The following is a 23,280-nucleotide window of genomic DNA, read 5'->3' on the forward strand; positions in this document are numbered from 1 at the left end:
AAAAAAAAAATGCATTTGGGCTTTAAATTTCCTCTTGACCACAATTTTTTTTTTTTTAAGATTTTATTTATTTATTCTTGAGAGACACAGAGAGAAAGGCAGAGACATAGGCTGAGGGAGGAGTAGCAGGCTCCATGCAAGGAGCTGGATTTAGGCCTCTATCCCAGCTCTCTGAGATCAGGCCTGAGCCAAAGGCAGATGCTCAACCGCTGAGCCACCCAGGAGTCCCTTGACCACGATTTTAGGTGTACCTCATATGTCCTTTTTTTAAAAGATTTTATTTATTTATTTGAGAGACAGAGTGAGAGAGCACAAGCAGAGAGGAGAGGCAGAGGGAGAGACAGAGAAGTAGACTCCTAGCTGAGCAGGGAGCCCAATGACATGGGGCTCAATCCCAGGACCCTGAGATCATGACCTGAGCTGAAGGCTGATGCTTAACCAACTGAGCCACACAGGCACCCCCCTCATACGTTTTTATATGTGTGCTTTCTTTGTGTATCATTTCTAAATATTGTTACTTTTCTTTATGGTTTCTTTTTTGAATTCTGAGATTATTTAGAATGGTATTTTTTATCATCAAATTTATGGGTTGGGAGAAGACACATTTACTGTTAGTTTCTATTTTCAGTGCATTGTGGTGAAAGAACATGATCTGTATGATATCAGCCCTTTGGAATGTGTTGTGATTTCCTGTGTGGCCGAACAAATGGTCAAGTGTGTAAACATTCTGGGTGGGCTTATAAAGGATATGTATTCTGTATTTGTTGAGTGAAGAGTCTCTCTAAATATCTGTTATTATTCCTAAGTACAATTATTGTTTTACTAGTAAATAAATGATTTATTATTTGGAAAAGAGTAAAACTGTATCTCTCCTTTAGGAACTCATCTTGTCAGGAAGGGAAGAAGGGTTCCAGAAGCAGAACCTGAGTATGATCCTGGGAAGCCAAACACGATACCAACTATATAGTCCTGGAAAAACGAAGACCGGGATCCCTGGGTGGTGCAGTGGTTTAGCGCCTGCCTTTGGCCCGGGGCACGATCCTGGAGACCCGGGATCGAATCCCACGTCGGGCTCCCGGTGCAGGGAGCCTGCTTCTCCCTCTGCCTTTGTCTCTGCCTCTCTCTCTCTCTCTCTCTGTGACTATCATAAATAAATAAAAATTTAAAAAAAAATTAAAAAAAATAAAATTAACAGTGAATCAAATCAATTAAAAATTAACTCTAAAAAAAAAAAAAAGAAAAAAAGAAAAACGAAGACCCTCTCTGACCCCCAGATGGGGGAGGGTCTAATGCAACAGTCCTGCCCTTGGAAATGCCAGAACAGGTCAGGAGAGTGTAAATGCCAGTTGTGTCACTGCCTCTGCACTCTGAGTGATCCAGCCTCTGCTTAAGCAGCACAGTTTTGACCTGGTGGTTAACTGGGCCCTTCCTGTTTTGAATATTTCTCCTTTGCCAATACCTGATAGGGTTATTTCACTAGGGATATTATTTGATTAGGTCAGATTGGATTGAATTAAAGTGAATTGAATATTCATACTCATTTAGCTTAGCCCTATGTTGGTGTTCTACCTAAGGGTGGCTAGATAGAGGTCTTGGCTCTGTAACCAGCCCTTCTTTTACATTCATATGAGTCCTTGTGGGGCTGGATTTTTCTTTTAGCTAGGAAAATTGTCACCAGATATTCATTGGGGCAGGAACTTCTTTGGGGACTTCTCTCTAATTTTCTTAGTTTGGACTCTCATAGAGAAGGCTTTCTCCTTAAGTGTTGTTGCTATGGTCTTTGGTAGCCAAGGTGTCCTCTTGTCTCTCTGATGGCGATTTTGCACATTTATGAATACCACTTCACTGCTAGATGACACCCTTCCAGTTGGGACACAAGCAAGCTTCCCAACCCCTCTGAGAGGGATGGGCCAGAGGGATCTCTCAATCTGCTTGAGAGATGGTCTCTCCTCCCTCAGGGGACCCGACTGCCCATAGGCAGGTCACCCAAGCTGCATGAGGCCTTCCTTGTTTTACCCCAGTGTGCTGTCAAATACTATTTTTCTGTGTACCATGACATGGTAAAAGTAGGGAAGGCCTGTGAGGGATTCCAAGCTGAAGATAAATATGCTTTTATTTTGTAAGCCACATTCTCAAGTTTAATGCTATACCTGGTATTATTCCCCAGCCATTAGCTCCTAGCCCTCTGCCTCTGCTCCTAGCCCTTTGTTTAAAAATTGGAGTCATGGCACCTGGGTGGCTCAGTGGCTGAGCCTTTGGTTCAGGTCGTGATCATGGGGTCCTGGTATTGAGTCCCACATTGGGCTCCCCACAGGGAGCCTGCTTCTCCCTCTGCCTGTGTCTCTGCCTTTCTCTCTATGTCTTTTGTGAATAAATAAATAAAATCTTTAAAAAAATAAAAGTTGGAGTCATGTCTTGGCTGTGTGCGGAGAGAAAAAACAAAAAGTGAATGTGCATGGCATGGGGATGGGGGAGGAGGTAATGGGGGAGAGTGGGGTGGGGACATGGGGAAGGATAGCTGCATCATTGTGATGATAGTGATAGCTGGTGAGAGTTCAAGAGGAAAGAGAATCCCAGGAGAATCAGGACTGTCTTTCCCATGGGGACTGTCCCCTCTATTGCTTACTATGGAAGCTCTAAAATTAATTTAACTGAGGCAAGGAGCATTTCCTATTCCTTTGAGTGCTGCTTTACCACCCCAGTGCCTTGACCTTTTCCCCAAATCTTCCAGGCCTTACCATGACTCAGGAATAACATGTTGAGGCTTCATCTACAGGGGACCTCCAAGCCTTTGCTTGGGGTTTGGACTGGTTGGTGCCCATACTATACCAGATGTTAAATAATTTTTCTACCATCCCTAGATGAATAAATGAGTGAATTAATGGCCTTGGTTCCTTTCTATTCTCATTGTGATTGACATATTCTGTCATCATTCTCCCAGGCCACACTTTGGCCCTGATTACCTCTACCTAAGAACAAGCCCTATGTCTCTCCACCCTTTGGGTGGCCCTCTGTTGGACGCCAGAATTACAGGGCCACAGCCCATGTAATTGTACATGTAATTGTACATTGCCTAGATATGTACAGTTCAAGTGATTGATTTTGGGTTCTGTATGATGCCTTAATTAATAAGTAGGAGAGAAATGTTTAAAACGGAGAAGTTATTGTTTTATGTGCCTACCCTTTAAGCCAGAAATTGAGGGAGTGGAATTATGCTCTTAATTTGAATTGCAAAGGCCATGTTATTCTCTCTCCAATAATATTTACTTTCTGCCAGACTGTTAGGAGGGTTATTTTTCTGGTGTGCTCATCTGTGAGTGTAAGCAGCGTGTTAATGATTTGGGATTCTAAATAGTTTTCCTTTGTACTTATTGATCTGTCCAGAAAAAACACCATACTTTCTGTCTGTTTATGTATAGAACAATTATACCATCTGCCCCATGCCCTCATATACCCAGTGAGGCAGGAGAAAGTTACATAGCATAGTATTCTCCTAGAAAAACTGGGGGCAGGAAGAGGACAGGTGCTCTGAGGATTTTCACACATCCAGAAGGAAAGTTCTGTATTTTCCATAGGAGCTAGTAATGTCCAAGTCCCTGTGTATTTATTTTAAAACCATTTCCACTAAGAGCCACAGGTTTGGTGGAAGCCTTTTAAATTGTGTCTCCAATTCTCTTGGCCTGGTGAGTGACACAGATTAAAAAAACCTGCTGCTATGCAATCTAGTTGGGTCACTATTACTCTTGGTATTTCAGAAGACTAGTAAAATAGCTAGATGCATTTAGGCTCCCTCTTTCACTGTGTTCATTTACTCAGAGAGGGAGTTGGAAATTTTTTATTTTTGGGAGTTGGAAATTAAAGAATCTTCTGAGGGGATCCCTGGGTGGCTCAGTGGTTTAGCTCCTGCCTTCCCCCCAGGACATGATCCTGTAGTCCTGAAATCGAGTCCTACATCGGGCTCCCTGCCTGGAGCCTGCTTCTCCCTCTGCCTGCTTGTGTCTCTGCCTCTCTCTTTCTCTCTGTGTCTCATGAATAAATAAATAAAAATCTTTTAAAAAAGAGAAACTTCTGAGCATGTGATCAGAACTAATTGTTCACTTAAACATTTAAATTAAAAAAACAATAACAGTAATTAAAAAAAACAGTAATTTTTTAAGATTCATTTTAAATGTAAGGAAAACACATAAATGTAGAACGAAGTGGTTTTCTTTGCATCTCATAGGTTATTTCTTTCTTAAAACATAGATTTGTATGCATGACCATGGGAATTGTATACTCAAAAATAACTAAAATGGTAAATTTTGTGTTACGTATGTTTTACTCCAACAAAAAAGACAGAAAAGGGGACGCCTGGGTGGCTCAGAAGTTGAGTGTCTGCCTTCGGCTTAGGGTGATTCCGGATCTGGGGATTGAGCCCCACATCGGTCTTCCTGCAGGGAGCCTGCTTCTCCCTCTGCCTGTGTCTCTGCCTCTCTCTCTCATAAATAAATAAATAAATAAATAAATAAATAAATAAATAAATAAATAAATAGTCTTTAAAAAAATGGAATCAAGAGGAGGTGTAGGTGTGATTGCCACATGTCTGACTCTCAGCTCAAAGATGCCTGTGTCAGACAAAGGAGGTGCGGGTGACATAGTTAGGGACTACAGAAACAAGCCCCAGGTGACAAATGTTATGCTATTTCTGGGGCACCTTCTGTGGATTGATATTGTTAAGCTGCTTCTCTTACAGAGAAGAACCAGGATGTGGCCAGGATGAGGCCTATATAACAAGCCAGACATGTAACAGGACCCAGGGGGCGCCTGTGGGGCTCAGTACGTTAAAAGCCTGCCCTTGGCTCAGGTCATAATCCTGGGGTCCTCTGATGGAGCCCTATTTCGGGCTCCTGCTCAGCGGGGAGTCTGCTTCTCCTTCTTCCTCTGCCCCCTGCTTGTGTTCCCTATCTCAAGCGAATAAATGAAATCTTTAAATACACATCCACCCACCTAAGGCTCCAAAAAGCACCAATGAACTGCCTGAATGGTCTGCCAATGTCGACCAATTGGGATGAGACCTTGCCAACCAATAAGGGGGAGTCCCTTCCAACCAATCAGGACGAGGCCCTTCTAGCCAATCAGGATGAGGCATTTTTTCCTCCTTACTCTTAGCCTATTGACCCCAATGGGACCCTGAGCAAGAACTTTCTCCGTTTAAGCAGGACTTCTTTCTGTTGGGGAGGATGTGCGACCTGTGCTCTGTTGGTCGTCTGTCTTCTTTCGGTTCCATCTGTAGCCCCAGTAAAGCCTTGCCTGTACCTTAGGTTTTTAGGTCCTTCTCTCTTCTATCCTTGTTGGGCCCAAGAACCTGATTCCTGTTAAACAGAGGGACAGAGCTGAGAGCCCACAGGCCATTTTGAGGGGTTTAGATTGTATTGTAGATGCAGGAGGAAAGCAGTGGAGGGTTTTCATCAAGAGAGCCAGTGATTTTATTTTTATTCATTTTTGTCTTGGTATGTATTTTATAAAATTATTTTTTATCGTTGAATATTTGACATACAATTTTTAAGTTTAATATATTTACTTATTATTTAAGTATCATGGCCAACGCCTTTTTTTTTTTTTTAAGATTTTATTTATTTATTCATGAGAGACACAGAGAGAGGCAGAGATATAGATAGGCAGAAAAGCAGGCTCCTTGCAGGGAGTCGGATGGGGGACTCGATCCCAGGACCCCAGGATCACACCCTGAGCCAAAGACAGATGCTCAACCACTGAGCCACCCAGGTGCCACCCGGCTGATGCTTTTTAAAGCTCTCTCTGATTACTTACAGGTGGGAGGCGGCAAGCGCGTTAGTCTGTCCTGTGAAGAGGCTATCACGGGAGTCAAAGGGAGAGATGACAGTGGACAGTACAGTCCCATGCCCCTGTCCCCGGGAGCAGTAGTACAGGCACAGTATTGCTTTTTCTGACCTGGACACAGCTCTAGGGAGCCCCTCCACAGGCAGGCTGTGGACCTTTGCTAGGGGAAGGGCAGAAGGACAGAAGGGAAATCCAAGTGTGTTTCTCTAGAGGGCCGAGTGCACTGTTTTCAGGGGAAAACAGAGGCTGTGGTATCTCATGTAAGTTCAGGGGCTTTGTGGTAAGACTGTGATTTGGGAGTCTGGTGATTTCAGTCAAATGCTTGCCTTTATGATCTCCCTCAGGCAAGTTAACTTTTTTTTTTTTTAATGTAGCAGTTTATTTGTAATAATGGGGATAATTGTACTTACCAGGAAAAGCTGTGAGGAGTGAATACATACACACACTCAATAAATGGTAGCTGTTATTAACAACAAAACCCCCCAAAGAGTTGAAGGTATAATGATGAATGAGTACTTTTAAAAACTCTAGGGGTGCCTGGGTGGCTCAGTTGGTTAAGTGTCTGTTTTCAGCTCAGGTCATGATCTCAGGGTTCAGGATGGAGCCCAGAGCTGGGCTCCCTGCTCAGCGGGGAGCCTGCGTCTCTTCTGTCCCCCTCTCTGGTCCATGTGTGTACATGTGCTCTCTCTCAAATAAAGAAATAAATAAAATCTTTTTAAAAAGACATCTACTAATGACAAGTTCAGGAATAAATTTCAGCACTATGCATATTAGAAGTGTTTAGTAGAACTGCTCCAGGGTCTTTGGCAGACATTTGGCAAAGCTATGTTTCTACCAAGAGCAAAAGCATTTCATTTTACAAATGTTAAGATTTATAAGGGTATTGGGGATTCATGGATACTCAACTAAAAATAAGCAAAACTTGTTTCTACTTTGTATCAAAAAGAACAGACAAATCTAACTAGATAGCAATATTTTATTTTTCATTAAAACCATAGAATAGTTCTAAAATTGTGGAAGCAAATAAACCAATTTTTTTACAGTGGCTAAGTAAGGATGGAGAGATTAAGGTAGAGTTCATCTTACTTCTGAAATTTCTATATCAGTGACTTGTACAATGAAAATATTTAAAATTATCATTAAACTGAAGTAATATGAGAAGAAATCCCATTTTATCATTATCCCAGAGCTGTGAATAAAAAAAAAATGGATCCTCACTATTTTTACTTCTAAAAAAGGGCTTAGAATGTTCTTTTTGGAGTCATATGCTAATCATCCTAAATGACAGTAAAATAGGCCTAAAACCTTCACCCAGATGCAGAAAGTAGAGATTGGCAGATAAATCATGGAATGAAGGGAACTGTTTTATTTTTATTTTTATTTTTTTATAAATTAATTTTTATTGGTGTTCAATTTACCAATATACAGAAAAACACCCAGTGCTCATCCCGTCAAGTGTCCGCCTCAGTGCCCATCACCCATTCCCCCCCACCCCCCGCCCTCCTCCCCTTCCACCACCCCTAGTTCGTTTCCCAGAGTTAGGAGTCTTTATGTTCTGTCTCCCTGATATTTCCCACACATTTCTTTTAAGGGAACTGTTTTAGAACTTATTTTCAAAACTGTTTAAAAGGTCAAGATATCAGGTTGTGTTGGGATTCAGGCTCCAGATTTAAGAGGGTCTCACACAAAGAACATGAAGAATAAACACCAGTATTTGTGAGGGTATCATGTGTAAAAGCCCTGGGGTTCAAAGGTCCATGTTATCAGAAGCTCAGGACCGATGCATGCTAAGAGCAATCCTCCCCTGTCCAGTACTGTCAACTAGTATGACACAGACGGACAGCCAGCTTCTCTGCCAACTACAACCTGGTAAGTCGCCCCAAGTGTTTCTCACTCACTTCCCACATCTGATTAGCTACAAGGCCAGGGAGACTCCATCTCATTACAGCAGAGTGCCCTGTTTTTTCTCACGTACCCGTGCCTGCATCTTCATTCCCTCGCCGGTGCCTTCCGTCATTCTCTGGGTATTGCATTGGTGACCTTGCAGGGCTGTGTAGGGTGCACCCCCTTGTAATTCCTCTCCATATCAGAGCCTGAGTGATGGTTCTAAAATGTCAGTCTGGGTGTCTGGCTGGCTCAGCAGTAGAGCATGCAACTCTTGATCTCAGGGTTGTGAGTTTGAGCCCCACCTTGGGTGTAGAGATTACTTAAAAACATTTTTTTTACATCTTTAAAATTGTTCACTGTCTGCTTTAAGTCTTTGGTGATTGTCCATCATGTCCTGGTCTCTTTCACACAAACCCTTCCACCTTGAGTTAGCCTCTTTTTAGCCTCTCCCAGTCTAGAATATTCTCTCCTCTTTATTCTAGCTAACTCTAGCAAGTCTTTCAAAATCTGGGTCTAGTCCTCTCCTCTCTCTGAAAGTCTTCAAAGGCTTCCCATTCTGATTTCAAAGACTTCCTCTGCTTCAAATCACCCCCTGCCGGTTCCTACTGTGGCATGAGCCATACTGTGTTGCCATTGTCCATTCATGTCTCCAATTAACAGGCCACCAGGCATAAGCAACCTGAAGGCAGGCACCCTGCCATACTCAGCCTTTCTTCTCCGGGACCTAGACCATGGCATTTGGCATGTTCTAAGCAGTTTATAAATATTAACAGCTCTAAGCAGTTTATAAATATTAACTCATACTCCTCATAATATCACATGGTTATTGGGAGAACCTATAAGCATTCGTTCAACAAATGCATACTGAGTGTCTTACAGGTGCCAGATACAATTTTAGGCACTGGAGGTTCAGAAGTGAATAAGACACACAAACTTCTGATCTCTGTGATTTTCTAATCTGTTCAGGAAAACAGATGATAAACAGATAAACAGGTGTATAATATGTTGTGAGGCAGTGAGAGGAGGTAGAAAGAAAAATAAAGCCAGATAAAAAGATGAAACGTGACAAAGATGTCATTTTAGCCAGGATGGTTGGGCAAAGCAATCTGAGGAGGGGAGATCTGAGCAGAGACCCGAGTAAAGTGAGAGGGTGAGCCACACCGATATGTGGGGGTGGAAGGAGGGTGTGCGTGGAAGCGGGGCATGCAGAGGAAACAGCAAGTGCAAAGGCCATGAGACAGGAACAGGCTCGGTCTACACAGGGCAGTGGGGAGGGCAGTATTCTGGAATGCAGGCTGTAGGGTGGAGAGCCGTAGGTGAAGCGACCTGCAAGGCAGGGTAGGTTAGTTCAGGCAATGCTCTTCAGGCCATCCTGAGGCCTTTGGGATTTATTGACTGGTAGGTGTCAAGCCTCGTGGGACATGATCAGACTTATCTTTTAAAGGTTTACTCTGGCTGGAGCACCTAGGTGGCGCACTCGGTTGAGCATTTGACTCTTGGTTTTGGCTTAGGTCGTGATCTCCTGGTTGTGACATGGAGCCCAGTACTCAGTGTTGCGTGTCTGCTTGAGATTCTCTCTCCCTCTTCTGCTCGTGCAAGGCTCACTCTGGCTACTGTGTGGAGAATGTGAGCTCCGGGGGAAGCACTGAGAATACAAAGAGGTAGACCAGTGAGGAGGTGAATGTTCTGGTCCAGGCAGTGATGATGGTGACCTGGAGACCACCATGCAGGGGAGCTCTCAGACTCTGGATGATTTTGAAAGCTGAGCAGAGAGGATCTGCTAAAGCTGGACTATAGAAGTGTATGCTAGTGAGGAGCCTGGATGCCTCCAAAGTTTTTAGCCAAACGGTGGGCGGGCAGTGCCATTTGTTGAGATGAGAGTGCCTGGGGGGAGCAACGGTTTTGGGGGGGAAGGTTGGAAATGAAGCATTGTTTTAGACTTGTAAGTTTGAGTTGCTGCCGGGACTCAGTTTTGTCTTCTGTGAAATGGGGATGATGTTTGCTTTATACATTTGATGAGACTCAAATGTGAGTTTTCTTTTGATATTACACAGATGTAAGGTTTATTTTTATTCACACGGAAGCTCAGGGTACAGTTCCCTTTAAAGGAACACAAACTACCTCTTGCTGGCTAGATATTGCTGCCCTGGCCAATATAATTGGCTCTCACATGGAGCAATGATGCTGGTATTGGACCCTTCTCCATATTTATTTAACGTTTATCTAGAGCTTACTATGTGCCAGACACTATTCTAAGGCCTTTATAAAAATAACTCATCTAGTCCTTGAAAATCCTTTGTTTATGCCATTATTACCCTGACTTAACAGATATAGCTGTGGCACCAGAAAGGGGAAGTATTTTGCTTAAGGTCCCATGGCTAATAACGGCAGAGCTAAGAGTCAACCCCAGGTGCTCGGGCTCTGCTTCCAAGCCCGGTGCCCAGCTCCACATCTCCTGCTCCAGATGAACCGCTGCCATCGCTGACACATGGCCTGGCCTCTTGTGTACCGAGAGGGTGCCTGGTGTCTGACACCATTGCCTGCACCCTGTGCCCTCGTAGGCGGTCCTGCCTTGCTTCTTACAAGACCTCTGCTCAAAAGAAGCCTGTCAGTACTGATGGCAATACTCCTTTTGTCTTAGACCTTCCCAGGCCGCTGGCAGCCACTCAGAGCACTCAGTGTCCTCTGTCCCTTTCTTCTAACGCCCTGAGGTCAGCCACCTCCCCCCATTGCAACACACGAGGCGCCGGCCTCATTGCCAGTTGTTACAAGTCGTTTCAAAAGCTTGCAAGTATCACGTTTTCCATTCCGGTGTCGAAGCGGAGCCTGTGCCACACGGAGCTGAGAGCCGAAGGCAGGAGAGGGACATGCCAGGACCCCTGACCTCTCAAGAGACTCGGAGCTGGAAGCCGGGCCTCGTACGATTCAGCTTTGGGTCCCGGATCCCAGCACCAAGTGCGCACAAAGTGGACATTCAGTGAATATTTATTTATTTAGCAAATGTTTATCGAGTGCTTACTACTTACATGTCAGTGTGATCGGTGCCCAGGAAATGCGCGCAGGCGGGTGCCCGGCAAGCTTCAGCGGGGGGGGGGGGGGGCTCCCTCCAAAGGAGCAGGGGGGGGGGGGAAGGAAGCGGCGAAAGAAGCCGAAGCCAGAGGTCAAGGGACTGGCGGAGCTTCGGGCCGGGGCGTCCTCTCCACCCCGATACCCAGGCGTGGACACGCGTGCCGCAGCCCCCGGGACCCCTCCCGTAGCGTCCACTGAGCCGCTGGCCTCCCGGGGAGGGCAGAGCTTGGCAGCAAGGCTGGGCGCGGGGCGCGAGGGGAGGCGCGGCCGGGGGCAAGCCCTCTCGGAGGGGGCCCGCTCCAGCCCAGCGCCCGAACTCCGCGTCGTAGCCCGGGTGGCGGCGTCGGCCCGCGGCTCACCTGCTGCGTGACCCTGTGCGCGCCACTTACCCTTCCCTGGGCTCGGTGACATTATCAGTTAAATGGGCTTCCGATCACCTTAAGGTTGGTGCAAGGATTAAGAGGGGGTGCCCGGAAGGCTTCCTTGGGGTGGTCCTGGGCGCGCAGGAAAGGCTCCCGCTCCGGGCGCACACCTGGCTGGGACCCCCCACCCCCGGGCCCTCCCGGGCCGGGCCGCCCGCCGGCCCCTTTCCCGGGGACTGACGACTGGCCCGGGCCGCGTGGGGCGGGGCGGGGCGTGGGAAGCGGCGGCGAGCGGAGGAGCAGGCGAGGGCGAAGAAAGGGAAGGCGCCGAGGGGCGGCGGGCGCGCGGGGCGGGGCCGGGGGGGCCGGGGGGGCCGGGGGGGGCCGGGGGCGGGCGGGTTCCTGCGCCCCGCGCGGCGCGCACCAGGAGCCCCGGCGGCGGGGCGGGGGCGGCGCGCGGCGGCCAATGGCGCGCGGCGCTGCGGCGGGGGCGGGGCGGGGCGGGGCGGCGACACCCGGCTGCTGACAGCCCGAGTCCCCAACTCCGCCCCCGTCCGCGCCGGAGCCGGAGCCCGAGCCCGATCCCGAGCCCGAGCCCGAGCCGCGCCGCGAGCGGACATGGCAGCAGAATGAGGCCGGCGCCGGGTCGTGGCCGCCGGCGCCGCGCTGCAGCCCGAGACCCGCGCCCGGCGCCCCGCGGGCCGCGCGCTTAGCCGCCTCCTGCTGGCCGCCCGCTTCCTGCGCTCGGAGCCCCGGGCGCGCGCGGCAGTCGGGGACCCTGCGGCGGCGCCCCGGCGGGGCGGACCACTCGGGCGTGCGAGCGTCCGGCTGCGGGAAGCCCGCGGGAGGCAGCGGGCCCCGGGCTGCGGCGGCGCGGGCGCGGGCGCGGGCGCGGGGATGAGCCGGCCATGGGGCGGCCTCGGCGGGGCTCGCGGAGCCGGCGGGCGCCGCGGCGGGGCCGCTGCCTGAGCCGGGGCCCCGGGGGGGTCCCTGCCGCCGCCCCCGGGAGGGACGAGGGCCCCGCGTGGCGGACGCTGCGGCAGGCGCCGCGCTGAGGCTGCCCGGGCTGCTCCGCCTGCGGCTGGGGCGCGCCTGGCAGCCGGGCGCCTTGCCCGGGCCCCTGGGCGGCGGGCGCACCGCGGCGAGCGCCGGGGCAGGAGCGGCCCGAGGGGCGTGTGCGCGCGCGCGAGCGTGTGCGGCCGGAGAGCGGACCCGAGCAGCAGCCGGCGGCCGGAGCAGCCATGCTTCCCGGGGTGGGCGTGTTCGGCACCAGCCTCACGGCCCGTGTCATCATCCCGCTGCTCAAAGACGAGGGCTTCGCGGTGAAGGCGCTGTGGGGCCGCACGCAGGAGGAAGCGGAGGAGCTGGCCAAGGAGATGAGCGTCCCCTTCTACACCAGCCGCATTGACGAGGTGCTGCTGCACCAGGACGTGGACCTGGTGTGCATCAACCTGCCGCCGCCCCTCACCAGGCAGATCGCGGTCAAGACCCTGGGTGAGCGACCCCTCCCCTCCGCCCCGGCTTCTCCCCCCTCCTCACCCCGAGGCTCGCCAGGCCCCCGCGCCGCCCCCCCGCCGCCGCGCTCGCCGCTCGCCGCTCTCCGCCGGCGCCACCTGGACGCGCCTTCCCACGTGCGTGGCGCGGGGGCCGAGGAGGCGGACCCGGGTGCGGAGCGCGGGGCGCGAGGACTAAGCGCCGGCGGTGCCCGGGGCCGCCCGCGTGCGTGCGCGCCTGCGAGTGCGCGCCCAGAACCGCGAGTGCGGGGCCGCACACGTGCGCGCGGCGGGCGGGGGCGGCGGCGGCGGGGGGGGCCACCTGGCGGGGCGCGGGGGCCACCTGGCGGGGCGCGGGGGCGGGGGCCACCTGGCGGGGGCGGCTGTGGCGCCCGGCTAGGCCGCTTCGCTTCCTCCTGCTGTTGCTTGGCTGTGAGCTCGGAATGTGACGTCCAGCTGGGAATATTCCGCGTTAGCCGGGAGCAAGGATGGCGGGAGCGGTGGGACGGGGGTCAGGGGATGCGTTGCGACGCCTTCCAGGTGTGGGGGGGGGCGCCCTGGGTCCGTAGCCACCGGTTTGATAAAACCAGGGGAATTGAACCCTGGTGGCAGCTCAGGAATTGTCTTCTGCGTGGGCTTGGAATAAGGGATCTGAAATTTTGAGGGGCTGGGCGCAGGAGTTTCCAAGGGATGGCTGCTTTGAGTGGGAAGGAGCCCAAGGCTGTCGGTTGCACGCGGGAGCATGCAAGGAGTCCCTCCTTAATCGTCGGGAAAGTTCCCAGGCCTGACGTGGAGGAGCAGGTTGGGAGGGAACTCCCTGCCCCCCACCCTGCGGTCCCCCCCCCCACCCCGCGCCCGCCTAACCCAGGCAGCCCCGAACCATCTCAGAGCACAGAGCATCCGCGCCCTGCCCTGCCCAGAGGAAAAAGCAGCGCCTGTTTTGTCCATCAGCAGTTCTCACACCTACCGAAGACAATCCCAGGACTGTGGCTCACTCCTTCACTCCTTACCCTCCCAGGATATGTAACACCCACCCTTGAGAGTTGGAATTTTTATTGGCGAGGAAAAGAGACAAAGCTTATGGCCCAGGACAGGACGTTGAAGTTACAAGGCGAAGAGCAGGGACAGTACTTAGAAGCCAGTGGTAATTTATGTAAAGGCGAGTTTTATCTTTTAAAACAGGGATGGATCTAGGGCAGGTGAAATGTATACATACGTGTGTGTGTGTGTGTGTGTAATTCTGTCTTCAGAGATCTGAATGACCAGAATGTTAGAACTCTTTCTTCCTAGAAAACCATTTTTTATTGTACTTTACTAAGTTTCTGACCTTTGTTGCTTATTTTCTTGGGCCTTGGATTGAATGTTATGGGGTTCTGAGTTTTCTGTTTGATGTAATATAGTAATCAGGTTGCTAACCTTCGTGTTTACGGTGGATCTGTGCATACCAGATGGGTCATAACCATCATATGGCATAAATCTGTAAGGACAGTTTTTTAAAAGATTTTATTTATTTATTCCTGAGAATACACAGAGAGGAGAGAGAGAGAGGCAGAGACACAGGCAGAGGGAGAAGCAGGCTCCATGCAGGGAGCCTGATGTGGGACTCGATTCTGGGACTCCAGGATCATGCCCTGGGCCAAAGGCAGACGCTAAACCACCGAGCCACCCCGGCTGCCCTGTAAGGACAATTTGTATCCAATCCGTGTCTGTGGAAAGCCCAGGACTGGTCATATCAGAAAGACCTTGTAACATTGCTTTCCCCCCACTATGACAACACAGTCTTGCAGGTCAGCACCCCTCAGGCGTATCTCCAGATGAGCAGCCATTCGGGGAACAAGAATGTTCCTATTTTCTGACAGTCTCTTGTACGTTAACCAAGAAAGCATTTGGGCTGCTCTGGGTTGGAGAGAGGTGGCATAAATTATACATTTCTGGATACTTCTGTTTTTATTTTCAAAAATCCTTAAGATTAACAAGAGTTAATCTCTTCAAAACCAAGCAGGAGTCTTTGGAAATAGACCCCGGAATAAGGAATATTCCCATGACTAAGGAATAGGGTTTTGTTTATATTTGTGTAGTAAGTCTTGGGACTTTTTTCCCCCCACTTCTGTTTTGGCAGGTCATTTCAGATAGTTTGTGATTATAGAAAACGTGGGGGTATTGAATTTAGATGGGGCTGGACCTTCATCTCTTTCCCCAGTTCATCTTCACTGGAAAATCCCGAGAGGTCACTTTCTTCCACGTTGTACCTGCGAGTGTGCAGCTGGGTGATTGTCTTGGTGTGTTTGCTGTCGTGGTGAGGTTCAACATCCCTAACACAGGAAGTGAAACACCCGGGACAGTTGCAGAGTTGGTTTGGCCGTTGGGGGGTTTATAGATGCTGGTGTTTGCCTGAAATTGGAACAAGCCAGTCTTGACTGATCCTGGTGAATTGTCCTTCTTTTGGCAAAGGCCTGGGCTTTTGAGTTGCTTGCCCAGCAATGGCGAGTGGTCCCTCTGTCCATACTCGTGACTGGTTTCAAGTCTGTCAAGGTGAGGGGCTGGCCTGGGGACCATCAGGGAATGACACTTGGAATCAATAGGATCATATACATCCTCCTTTAATTTCTAAGACTTCCCTTGAAATCCCTACTTTGGTGAGCTAGTCATATTTCTCTGTTGTGGAGACTTCCTGCACTTCTTTTGTACAATTTCGATAGTGCCTAGGACTGTCTTTTACTAAGTACCTCGTGAGGGCCAGGCGATGTGGTAGGTGCTGCATATAAAACACTTTATTTGGGACGCCTGGGTGGCTCAGTGGTTGAGCATCTTGCCTTCAGCTCAGGGCGTGATCCTGGGTCCTGGGATTGAGTCCCGCATCGGGCTCCTTGCAGGGAGCCTGCTTCTCCCTCTGCCTACGTCTCTGCCTCTGTCTCTGTATCTCTCGTGAATAAATAAATAAAATCTTTAAAAAAAATAAAACATTTCATGATGAGAATAGCCCTCAAACATAGATGTTAGCCCCAGTTTATAAATAAGGCAAACTAAAATTCGGAGAGCTGAGCAGAATTGCTCAGGGATGGATAGCTTGGGATTTGAACCCACGCTTCTACCTTCTGAGAGTCCTTTCTTCCTCTCTCGCCTCCTAAACTTGCTTCTTGGCTTCAATTCCTTCTCTCAGATCACAGTAGCTCGGGTGAGGTTCTTGGTGTTATCTTTTATTCCTGTTTGCCCCATGCGTGGGCTCAGTTCCTTTTTCTCCATCATTGCTTCCTCCACAGAAGGAACAGGGGCCCCTCTCTAGGTCTCTGGGTGAGTTTCCAGTCTGCCCCTCCTCACCACTGCCTCTCTCCAGCTTCCACACCACTGCCAGCCTTTCCTTGAAGAGCTGCAGACTTGATCATGTCACCGTGCCCCTTGCTGTCACTTCTAGAAGAGTCCTAGCTTCTTGGCTTGACAGGCAGGAGCTGGCCTCATGACAAGCCTGCCCAGGCTCTTCTGGCTGCTGGCTCTTCTGGAACCCTGTGCACTTTAGTGAAACCCAGAATGACTGAGGTGTCCTGGAACGGTCCCTGTTTGCTTATAGGTCCATGCCTCTGTCTGGAACACCTTCTGGCTCATGTTTGTGATGGATGCCTGTTCATACTGCAGGACTTGGCCCCAGGATTCCCTCCTCTCCAGAGTCTCGCCCTTCTCATACCCTGCTGTGGTCTAGTGCCAAAGGCTGTCTTCATCTTTTCTCGAACCCATTTTATGTATTTATTTAAGTAAAAATTTATTGGGGAACCCCATGCTGAACTTGATCCCAGGATCCCGGGATCACCCTTTGAGCCAAAGGCAGATGCACTGAGTCACCCAGGTGCCCCATCTCAAACCTATTTTAGTGTACAATTTAAATTTCATTTATTTTTGAATGAGTTATGTATTACGTGGTATAAATTAAAAATACCATAAAATTTTACAGGGAAGAGCAAGTGTCTCCCCCCCCTTCCCCCTCCCTCCCCCACTCCCCAGTCTCTGTTCTTCAACTGGGAGATACTCTCAGGGATCATGACCTGAACTGAAGGCAGAGGCTTAACTGACTGAGCCACCCAGGCATGCCTCCGTGTTTCTATTTTTTGCTATATAGTATTTCATTGTATGGTTAAAGCAAAATTCATTAACCAGTTCTCTACTACCCACATTTTGGTTGTTCCCAATCTTTTGCCTATACGAACCTGTGGTGAATAACCTAGAACCTATGTCGGTTTGCACACTCACCACTGTGCTTGTAGGGTAAATATGTGAGCTGCTGGTCAAAAAGTATGTGTTCATTTCCTTTAATGTAGATAGATGTTGCCAAATTTACCGGTCCCCGAGATGACACTGCTTTTTTTGCTGAGCTGCTTTGCAGGCCTCACTTCCAGGAGCCCCCTGACTGCCAGGTGCCTGAAGGCAGCCAGGATGGTCTCCCTCACCTTTGTATCCAGAGCAGCACAGCTCCTAGCTGGCCTTTGGGGAGTCCGTCAAAACCTATGTCCGGTTTGTCCTCCTGCACCTAGGCTGTGCAGCGAGCCACCCGCCACCGCCCTAGGTCCACTCTTGTTCCTTATCCAGGCTAGCCTCTGTATAACAGGTGAGTGGCGTGTATGCATATGTATGATGCTATGTCATTCATTCCCTGCTCAGAATCTCTCAGTGGCTGCCATGGCACCTGGAGCAACATTCAGTTTTCTTGGCCTGGACAAGCCCTGTCTAGTAATCCCCATCCCCCGGCTCACTACCTTCCAGCTACTTGTGCCTTCTTTTTAAATTTAATTTAATTTATTTATTCATGAGAGACACAGAGAGAGAGAGAGAGGCAGAGACAGAGGCAGAGGGAGAAGCAGGCTCCATGCAGGGAGCCTGATGTGGGACTCGATCTCAGGTCTCCAGGATCACACCCTGGGCTGAAGGCAGTGCTAAACCACTGAGCCACCCAGGGATCCCTACTTGGGCCTTCTAACTCAGACTCACCAGCTCCTTCCTGACTCTGGGCCTTTGCAGACTGGCTTTTCCTCCCTCTGCCCAGAGGGTTCTCCCTCATTCCTCTGGACTCATTCTGATGTTCCAGCTCAAATGTTCTATCAGGAAAGAGAGAGACAGACAGAGACAGAGAAACCATTCTGGTCTTTCCCTCCCAACCAGAAGTTCTCTTCCCCACTTCTCACTTTAACCTCTGTAGCCTCTCTGTGTTCTTGGTAGCATTATCGCTGTTTGTGATGACCTCTCTCATTTGTTTGCTTGTTCTCTCATTTGCTGTTTGTCTCCCCAGCTGGAATGAAAGCTCTGTGAGGTCGGCCCGTGCCTGCTTTGCTCACCGGGGTGGCCTTATCTCCCCTAGACAGTACCAGGCTCTGAGTCACCTAGTAGGCACACTATAAATATTTGCCAAATGACGAATGAATGCATTTTCAGTGAATGAATGAATGCTTGGGGGAAGAAGGCAAAAGGTCATAAACAGGATGGGTCAATCAGTCAGTAACATTTTGTCCTGCCTGCAGTAGCGCAGTGCCTCCCAGACAGCCACCCGAGGGGGAAAATCTTGTCAAAATGCAGATTCCCAGGCGGGGCCCAAGATTCAGAATGTCTCTCCAGCTCCCGGGTGATGTGCCTGTGGTGGCTGCTGGACACAGAGCTGGGATGGCTCTCTGCCTTTGGGGAAAACAAGACCAACCCTACTGTGAATAATTAACCTGGCGGGGGAGCTGTGTTAAAATATCTGCCGCCTTTGTGTGTAATGTGACGGCATCTGTTTTCACGTTCCCTGCCCCAGTTTTTGGAGACAGTAGTGCAGACTCTCTGGGGGAAGCCTCTCTGGGGGACGGGAGGCTCCTCTGGGACTGCGAAGAAGACTGTAGAGTTCCGTGGAGCCTTCCTTGACTGTGTGCACAGTAACCTTGCCCTGACTTGTTTGGCATCCTCAGCTGAGGACCTGGAGCACCCCGCACTTTAATGCCCTACTGCGGAGTAGCAGCAGGTGTACTCGGAGAAGGCCTGCGGGAACAGGAGTGAGACCCGGGTGGAGGGGTGCTGAGCGTGGTTGCCACACAGGCCGACAGACGGCCACTGATGATCAGATGTCCCTTTTGGACTCAGTAATAACCAGCACAGCCCACATTTCCAGCTCCCCCTTGAAGCCTATTCTGGATGCATTTTTCTATGAAGACCGTGCAGAAGAGGCAATTGCATTTTTTTTTTCTCTCTGGGTATTCTCCACTGCTGAGCCCCAAGTGCAGTGGTTTTGGTCTATCAGCCTGGTGTAGGGCTGAGGAAGTCCTGGGGCATTGTGTAGATGGAAGAAATGACAGCGTTGGGTGAGGAAAAGTCAAGCCTCGCCAGTCTCATTTCATCTAACTGAAATTAGGTGCAGTTGAGTGATTGTTTTGTTGATGATATCTGGCTTCAAAAATGTTCGATTCTGCAGAAGTGCAAATCGGAGTGAGGAGAAGCCAGATGAAGAAATTGGTCATTTTGATCCCGAAATGGGGGAAGAACCAAAAGAAAAAAAAAAGTGGTGGAAGTAAATAGCATGTTTTAAGGGTTTTAACAAGAAAGAAATATAGGGGCAATTAGTTACATATTTTGATTCAGGGCAGTTATGGCTTGTCACTGTAGATGGCCTTGTGAGTCACAGAAGCATGGATGATACAAAAGGTTGGTGGGTCAGGACTGTGTAACCATCCCTGCTGAACTTCAGGCTTCTGATCAAAAAGATGGGTTAAGATACTATGACATAGTATGTTAAGATACTGTGTTAGGATACTATGATATAAGTATATATAACTGGTGTACCTGGGTGACTCAGTGGTTGAGCATCTGCCTTTGGCTCAGGTCATGATTTCGGGGTCCTGGGATTGAGTCCCACATCGGGCTCCCTGCAGGGAGCCTGCTTCTCCCTCTGCCTATGTTTCTGCCTCTCTCATGAATAAATAAATAAAATCTTAAAAACTTAGAAAAAAACTAAGTGTATATAATTGATGTGACAATTAAAATGAGAGGGGATGTGGACAGGCTTAGCCACCCCACCTCTGCCCATAGCTATCTGCATAAACCTAATAAAGATTATTCTATGTCTCATTGAGGTGATCAATTCTTCAGCCTATTCCAAATGATACTTTTGAGGATTGCTTTTCATATTTTATAAAGAGATGATTCCATCTACCTAGATTCAGAAAATAGTTAAAAAATTTTTAATCCATTTAAATTTATTTTTTACATTAAAAAAAAGTATTTAGCGAGAGAGGGAGAGAAAGAGACTATGAGCCGGGAGAGGAGGAGAAGCAGAGGGAGAGTCTCAAGCAGACTCACTGCTAAGCACAGGGCTCAATCTCATGACCCTGAGATCCTGACCTGAGCCAAAATAACGAGTCTGAGGCTTATCTGATTGAGCCACCCAGGTGCCACCCCCACCTTTTTATTTTTGTTTTTTTAAGGGGAATGTGCATAAGCCAAGCTTCAGATGTGGGATTTGCTGAGAATCCGATACTTGCTTTACAGAGACATGATCTAGAAGGTGCTGATGGTGTTCCCAGGAACTCACCATGCTCCTGTGAGGTTTTATCATCGCCTGTGAGAAGGATGCAGGGCCCTTTGTGGAATTCAGGGGTGGGGACGTAGCTCAGGCCCCAGTGGGTACTTGGGAACTCTGAACTCCTGGAATTTTATCATTCTGTGCTGTGCTTCTGTTCGTGTGGTGACCTCATCATCCATTGCTCTTTGGTCTTTTCTGCTTCGGGGCCCCATGTGGTGGTAGACAGAGCTCCCAAATAGGAATATTACCGGTTTAGCCTCCCCAACTCCAGCCCCCACTCCTAGTTGTCTCTGCTTGTGTCTGATGCTCTCTCCTGGCCCAGTCTTTGGAGGTTATCTGGTAACGTGGGGGACTCATCACAAAATGCCATGGGGACCCTCTACTGCAGGAAGTGGGGCTGGAGGGGTTAAAAGTGGGCATCCTAAGCTGCGCCGCACTCCCAGAAAGCGCTAATGACAAAAACACAGACTTCGTTGAAGATTTTACAAATGTAGGCATTTCTTGCTTTCTCAGGTTCTTTATATACTGTCCTCAAACACACATTTGACATTTCATCGCTTTTATAAGGACCACAGTAAAACAGGAAAGAAAAAATGTGTGTCATGATCCAATGATGCCAACCTTATTATTAAATTTAGAATGTAAATGTTTGTAAAGTATGTGATGGGAAAGTAGATAAACATAGCTGGCTCCATGGAGTTTTATGGTCCAGCACCTCCTGCTTGGATGTGGCAGCAGAGAACTGCGGGGAGAGACCCTTTGTGCACAAGTATTAGGGTAGGGCCTCCAAGGAGTCAGGAGTCAGGAAAAAAGATTGAGGTCCCTGAGGAAGAAGAATTTCCACCTTCAGATGGCCTTCACACTGGAAACTGCAACATCAACCCTTCCCTAGGTCTCTAGCCTGCTGCCCTGCAAATTTTGGACTTGCCAGTTTCCATAATTGCATGAGCCAATTCCTTAAAAATAAATCTACCTTGCTTTCATTCACCCTCCTGAGGTCTTCCTCCCCCTCCTGTCCCCCTCCCTCCCCTACCCCCTCCCTCTCTCCCTTCCTTCCTCCCTTTCTCCCCTTCTCTCTCCCTCTCCCCCCACATACACCCATCCACCCCCTCCCCATTGATTCAGTTTCTCTGGAGAACCCTGATGAATACAAATTTGGCCTGGATCAAGTCCACCTGGCCGGTCAGGCTGGGCATTGACAAACCTGGCAGACGTGTCATGTGAGTGTGGGTCTGGAAAGACTTGTTGTTGAAGCTGCTCCACTGAGTTCAGCTGGTGAGTGTGGGCCCCTCAGAGAGCACTCTCTTGAACATCTTCCTCTAAAGCAGGAAGACCTTGAAGGCAAAAGAAAAGATCTTTTTGGTTCAGACTTGACCAAGGTGACTGTTGGGTGAAAAGCTTTAAAATCCTCACTGCTGAGACCCACATGGACCCTTTACCCTGACTGAGTCTATGTCTCTCAGCAGGGCTTCGGGGAAGCTGGCTTCTTAGGGATTTTTGTTTGTTTGTTCGTTTGTTTAAGATTTTATGTATTTATTCATGAGAGACACACAGAGAGGGAGAAGCAGGCTCCTGTACGGAGCCTGATGCAGGACTTGATCCCAGGACCCTGGGGTCATGACCTGAGCCAAAGGCAGATGCTCAACCACAAGCCCCCCCTGGCTTCTCAGGTGAGCTGGGGACACCCTGGAGTTTAGGCTTTTTTTTTTTTTTTTGAGAATTGTTAATGCCCTGTGGAGTATTAAAAAAATGCAGAAAAAATAACTTTATGTTAAAATGATCCGAATTATTTTTAAAATTTCTCGTTTCCAACTGTAATAGCTTTTATGGCACTGAGAGGCTCTTTTGGCATAGTATGCATAAGCTGAAGCTATAGGGTTTTGAAGCCCCAATTAAGTTGGTTTGTAGCTTTAGCTTTGCTTTTTTTGCTTTACTGGGATAAACTTTGTGCATCATAAAATTTACCTATTGAGACTCAGTGATTTCTAGTAAATGTTTATAATAGTCATGTCCAAAGTTCTAGAATGCTTCTAACATCCCCAAAAGTTTCCTTGTGTGTGTCTGCAGCCAGTCCCCAATCCCAGGCTAAGCCCCAGGTAACCACACATGTTTTGCTTTTCTTAAAGCTGTCATATAAATGAAATTCTATGATATGTAGTCTTCTGTGCCTGGCTTCTTTCACTTAGCATGTTTTTGATGTTCATCCACGTTGTTGCATCTGTCAGAAATTCATTCCTTTTTTTTTTTTTTTTTTTTTATTGCCGGGTAATAGTCCATTGTATGGATATACCATGATTGGTTTGTCCATTCACCATCTGATGGATGTTTGTATTCTTTCCAGTTTTTAATGATGATGAATAATGCTGCTGTGAACATTTGCATACTAGTCTTTTCTAGATCTATGCCTTCACTTCTCTTGGATAGATATCTAAGAGTGAAATTGCTGGGTTGTATGATGTGTATATATTTACCTATTTAACCACCAGACTGCTTTCTGAAGCAGCTGTACCATTCAATTCTTCATTTTTGCTCAGGTCTTAATCTCAGGGTCAAACTCAGCAGAGTCCACTTGAGACTCCCTCTCCTTATCACTCTGCCCCTCCCCCTGCTTGCACACTCTCTCTCACAAATAAGTAGATCTCCCCCCCATTGTTTGAAGTAGCTTTACCATCATATATTCCTACCAACGCTTGGTATGGTCAGCCTTTTTGAGTATAGCCAATATTATAGTGTTTAGCGCTACTTCATTATGATTTTGATTTGCATTTCCCCAAAGGCTCATGATTTTGAGCACCTTATCATGTGCTTCTTGGCCAGTCATCTATCTACAAATTTCTTGAGCATTTAAAATTGGATTGTCTTCTTATTATTGGGTTGTAAGCATTGGTTTTGTGATTTTGTTGTGTTGTCCCATTAGGGGTAGATTTTTTGGTTTTCAAATAACTTCCCTTTATTTTTGATTTTGGAACTAGATGCAGCTGAACAAGTTCTCCAGCCCAAGTAAAATTAGCTTTGCCAAATATTCATTGAAATGGTTCATTATTTAGAAAAGCGAGACAGCCATGTGAGCGGATGCTGACTTCTCGGGCACCAGTGTTGC

The 23,280-nt window shown here is 48.7% G+C and overlaps 1 protein-coding gene across 1 annotated transcript in view; it reads left to right on the top strand.

Moving 5' to 3' along the window:
• Positions 1–12,223: 12,223 nt before the first annotated feature.
• The window catches only part of GFOD1 (Gfo/Idh/MocA-like oxidoreductase domain containing 1), a 107,068-nt gene continuing 96,011 nt past the window's right edge, over positions 12,224–23,280 (top strand). The window contains exon 1 of the mRNA XM_025999346.2: positions 12,224–12,650. Within this exon, the coding sequence (XP_025855131.1) occupies positions 12,398–12,650 (253 nt within the window). The 5' untranslated portion in view covers positions 12,224–12,397. The remainder of the gene's footprint in view (positions 12,651–23,280) is intronic.

The sequence above is a fragment of the Vulpes vulpes genome, chromosome 12 (assembly GCF_048418805.1).
Source record: "Vulpes vulpes isolate BD-2025 chromosome 12, VulVul3, whole genome shotgun sequence".
NCBI lineage: Eukaryota > Metazoa > Chordata > Mammalia > Carnivora > Canidae > Vulpes > Vulpes vulpes.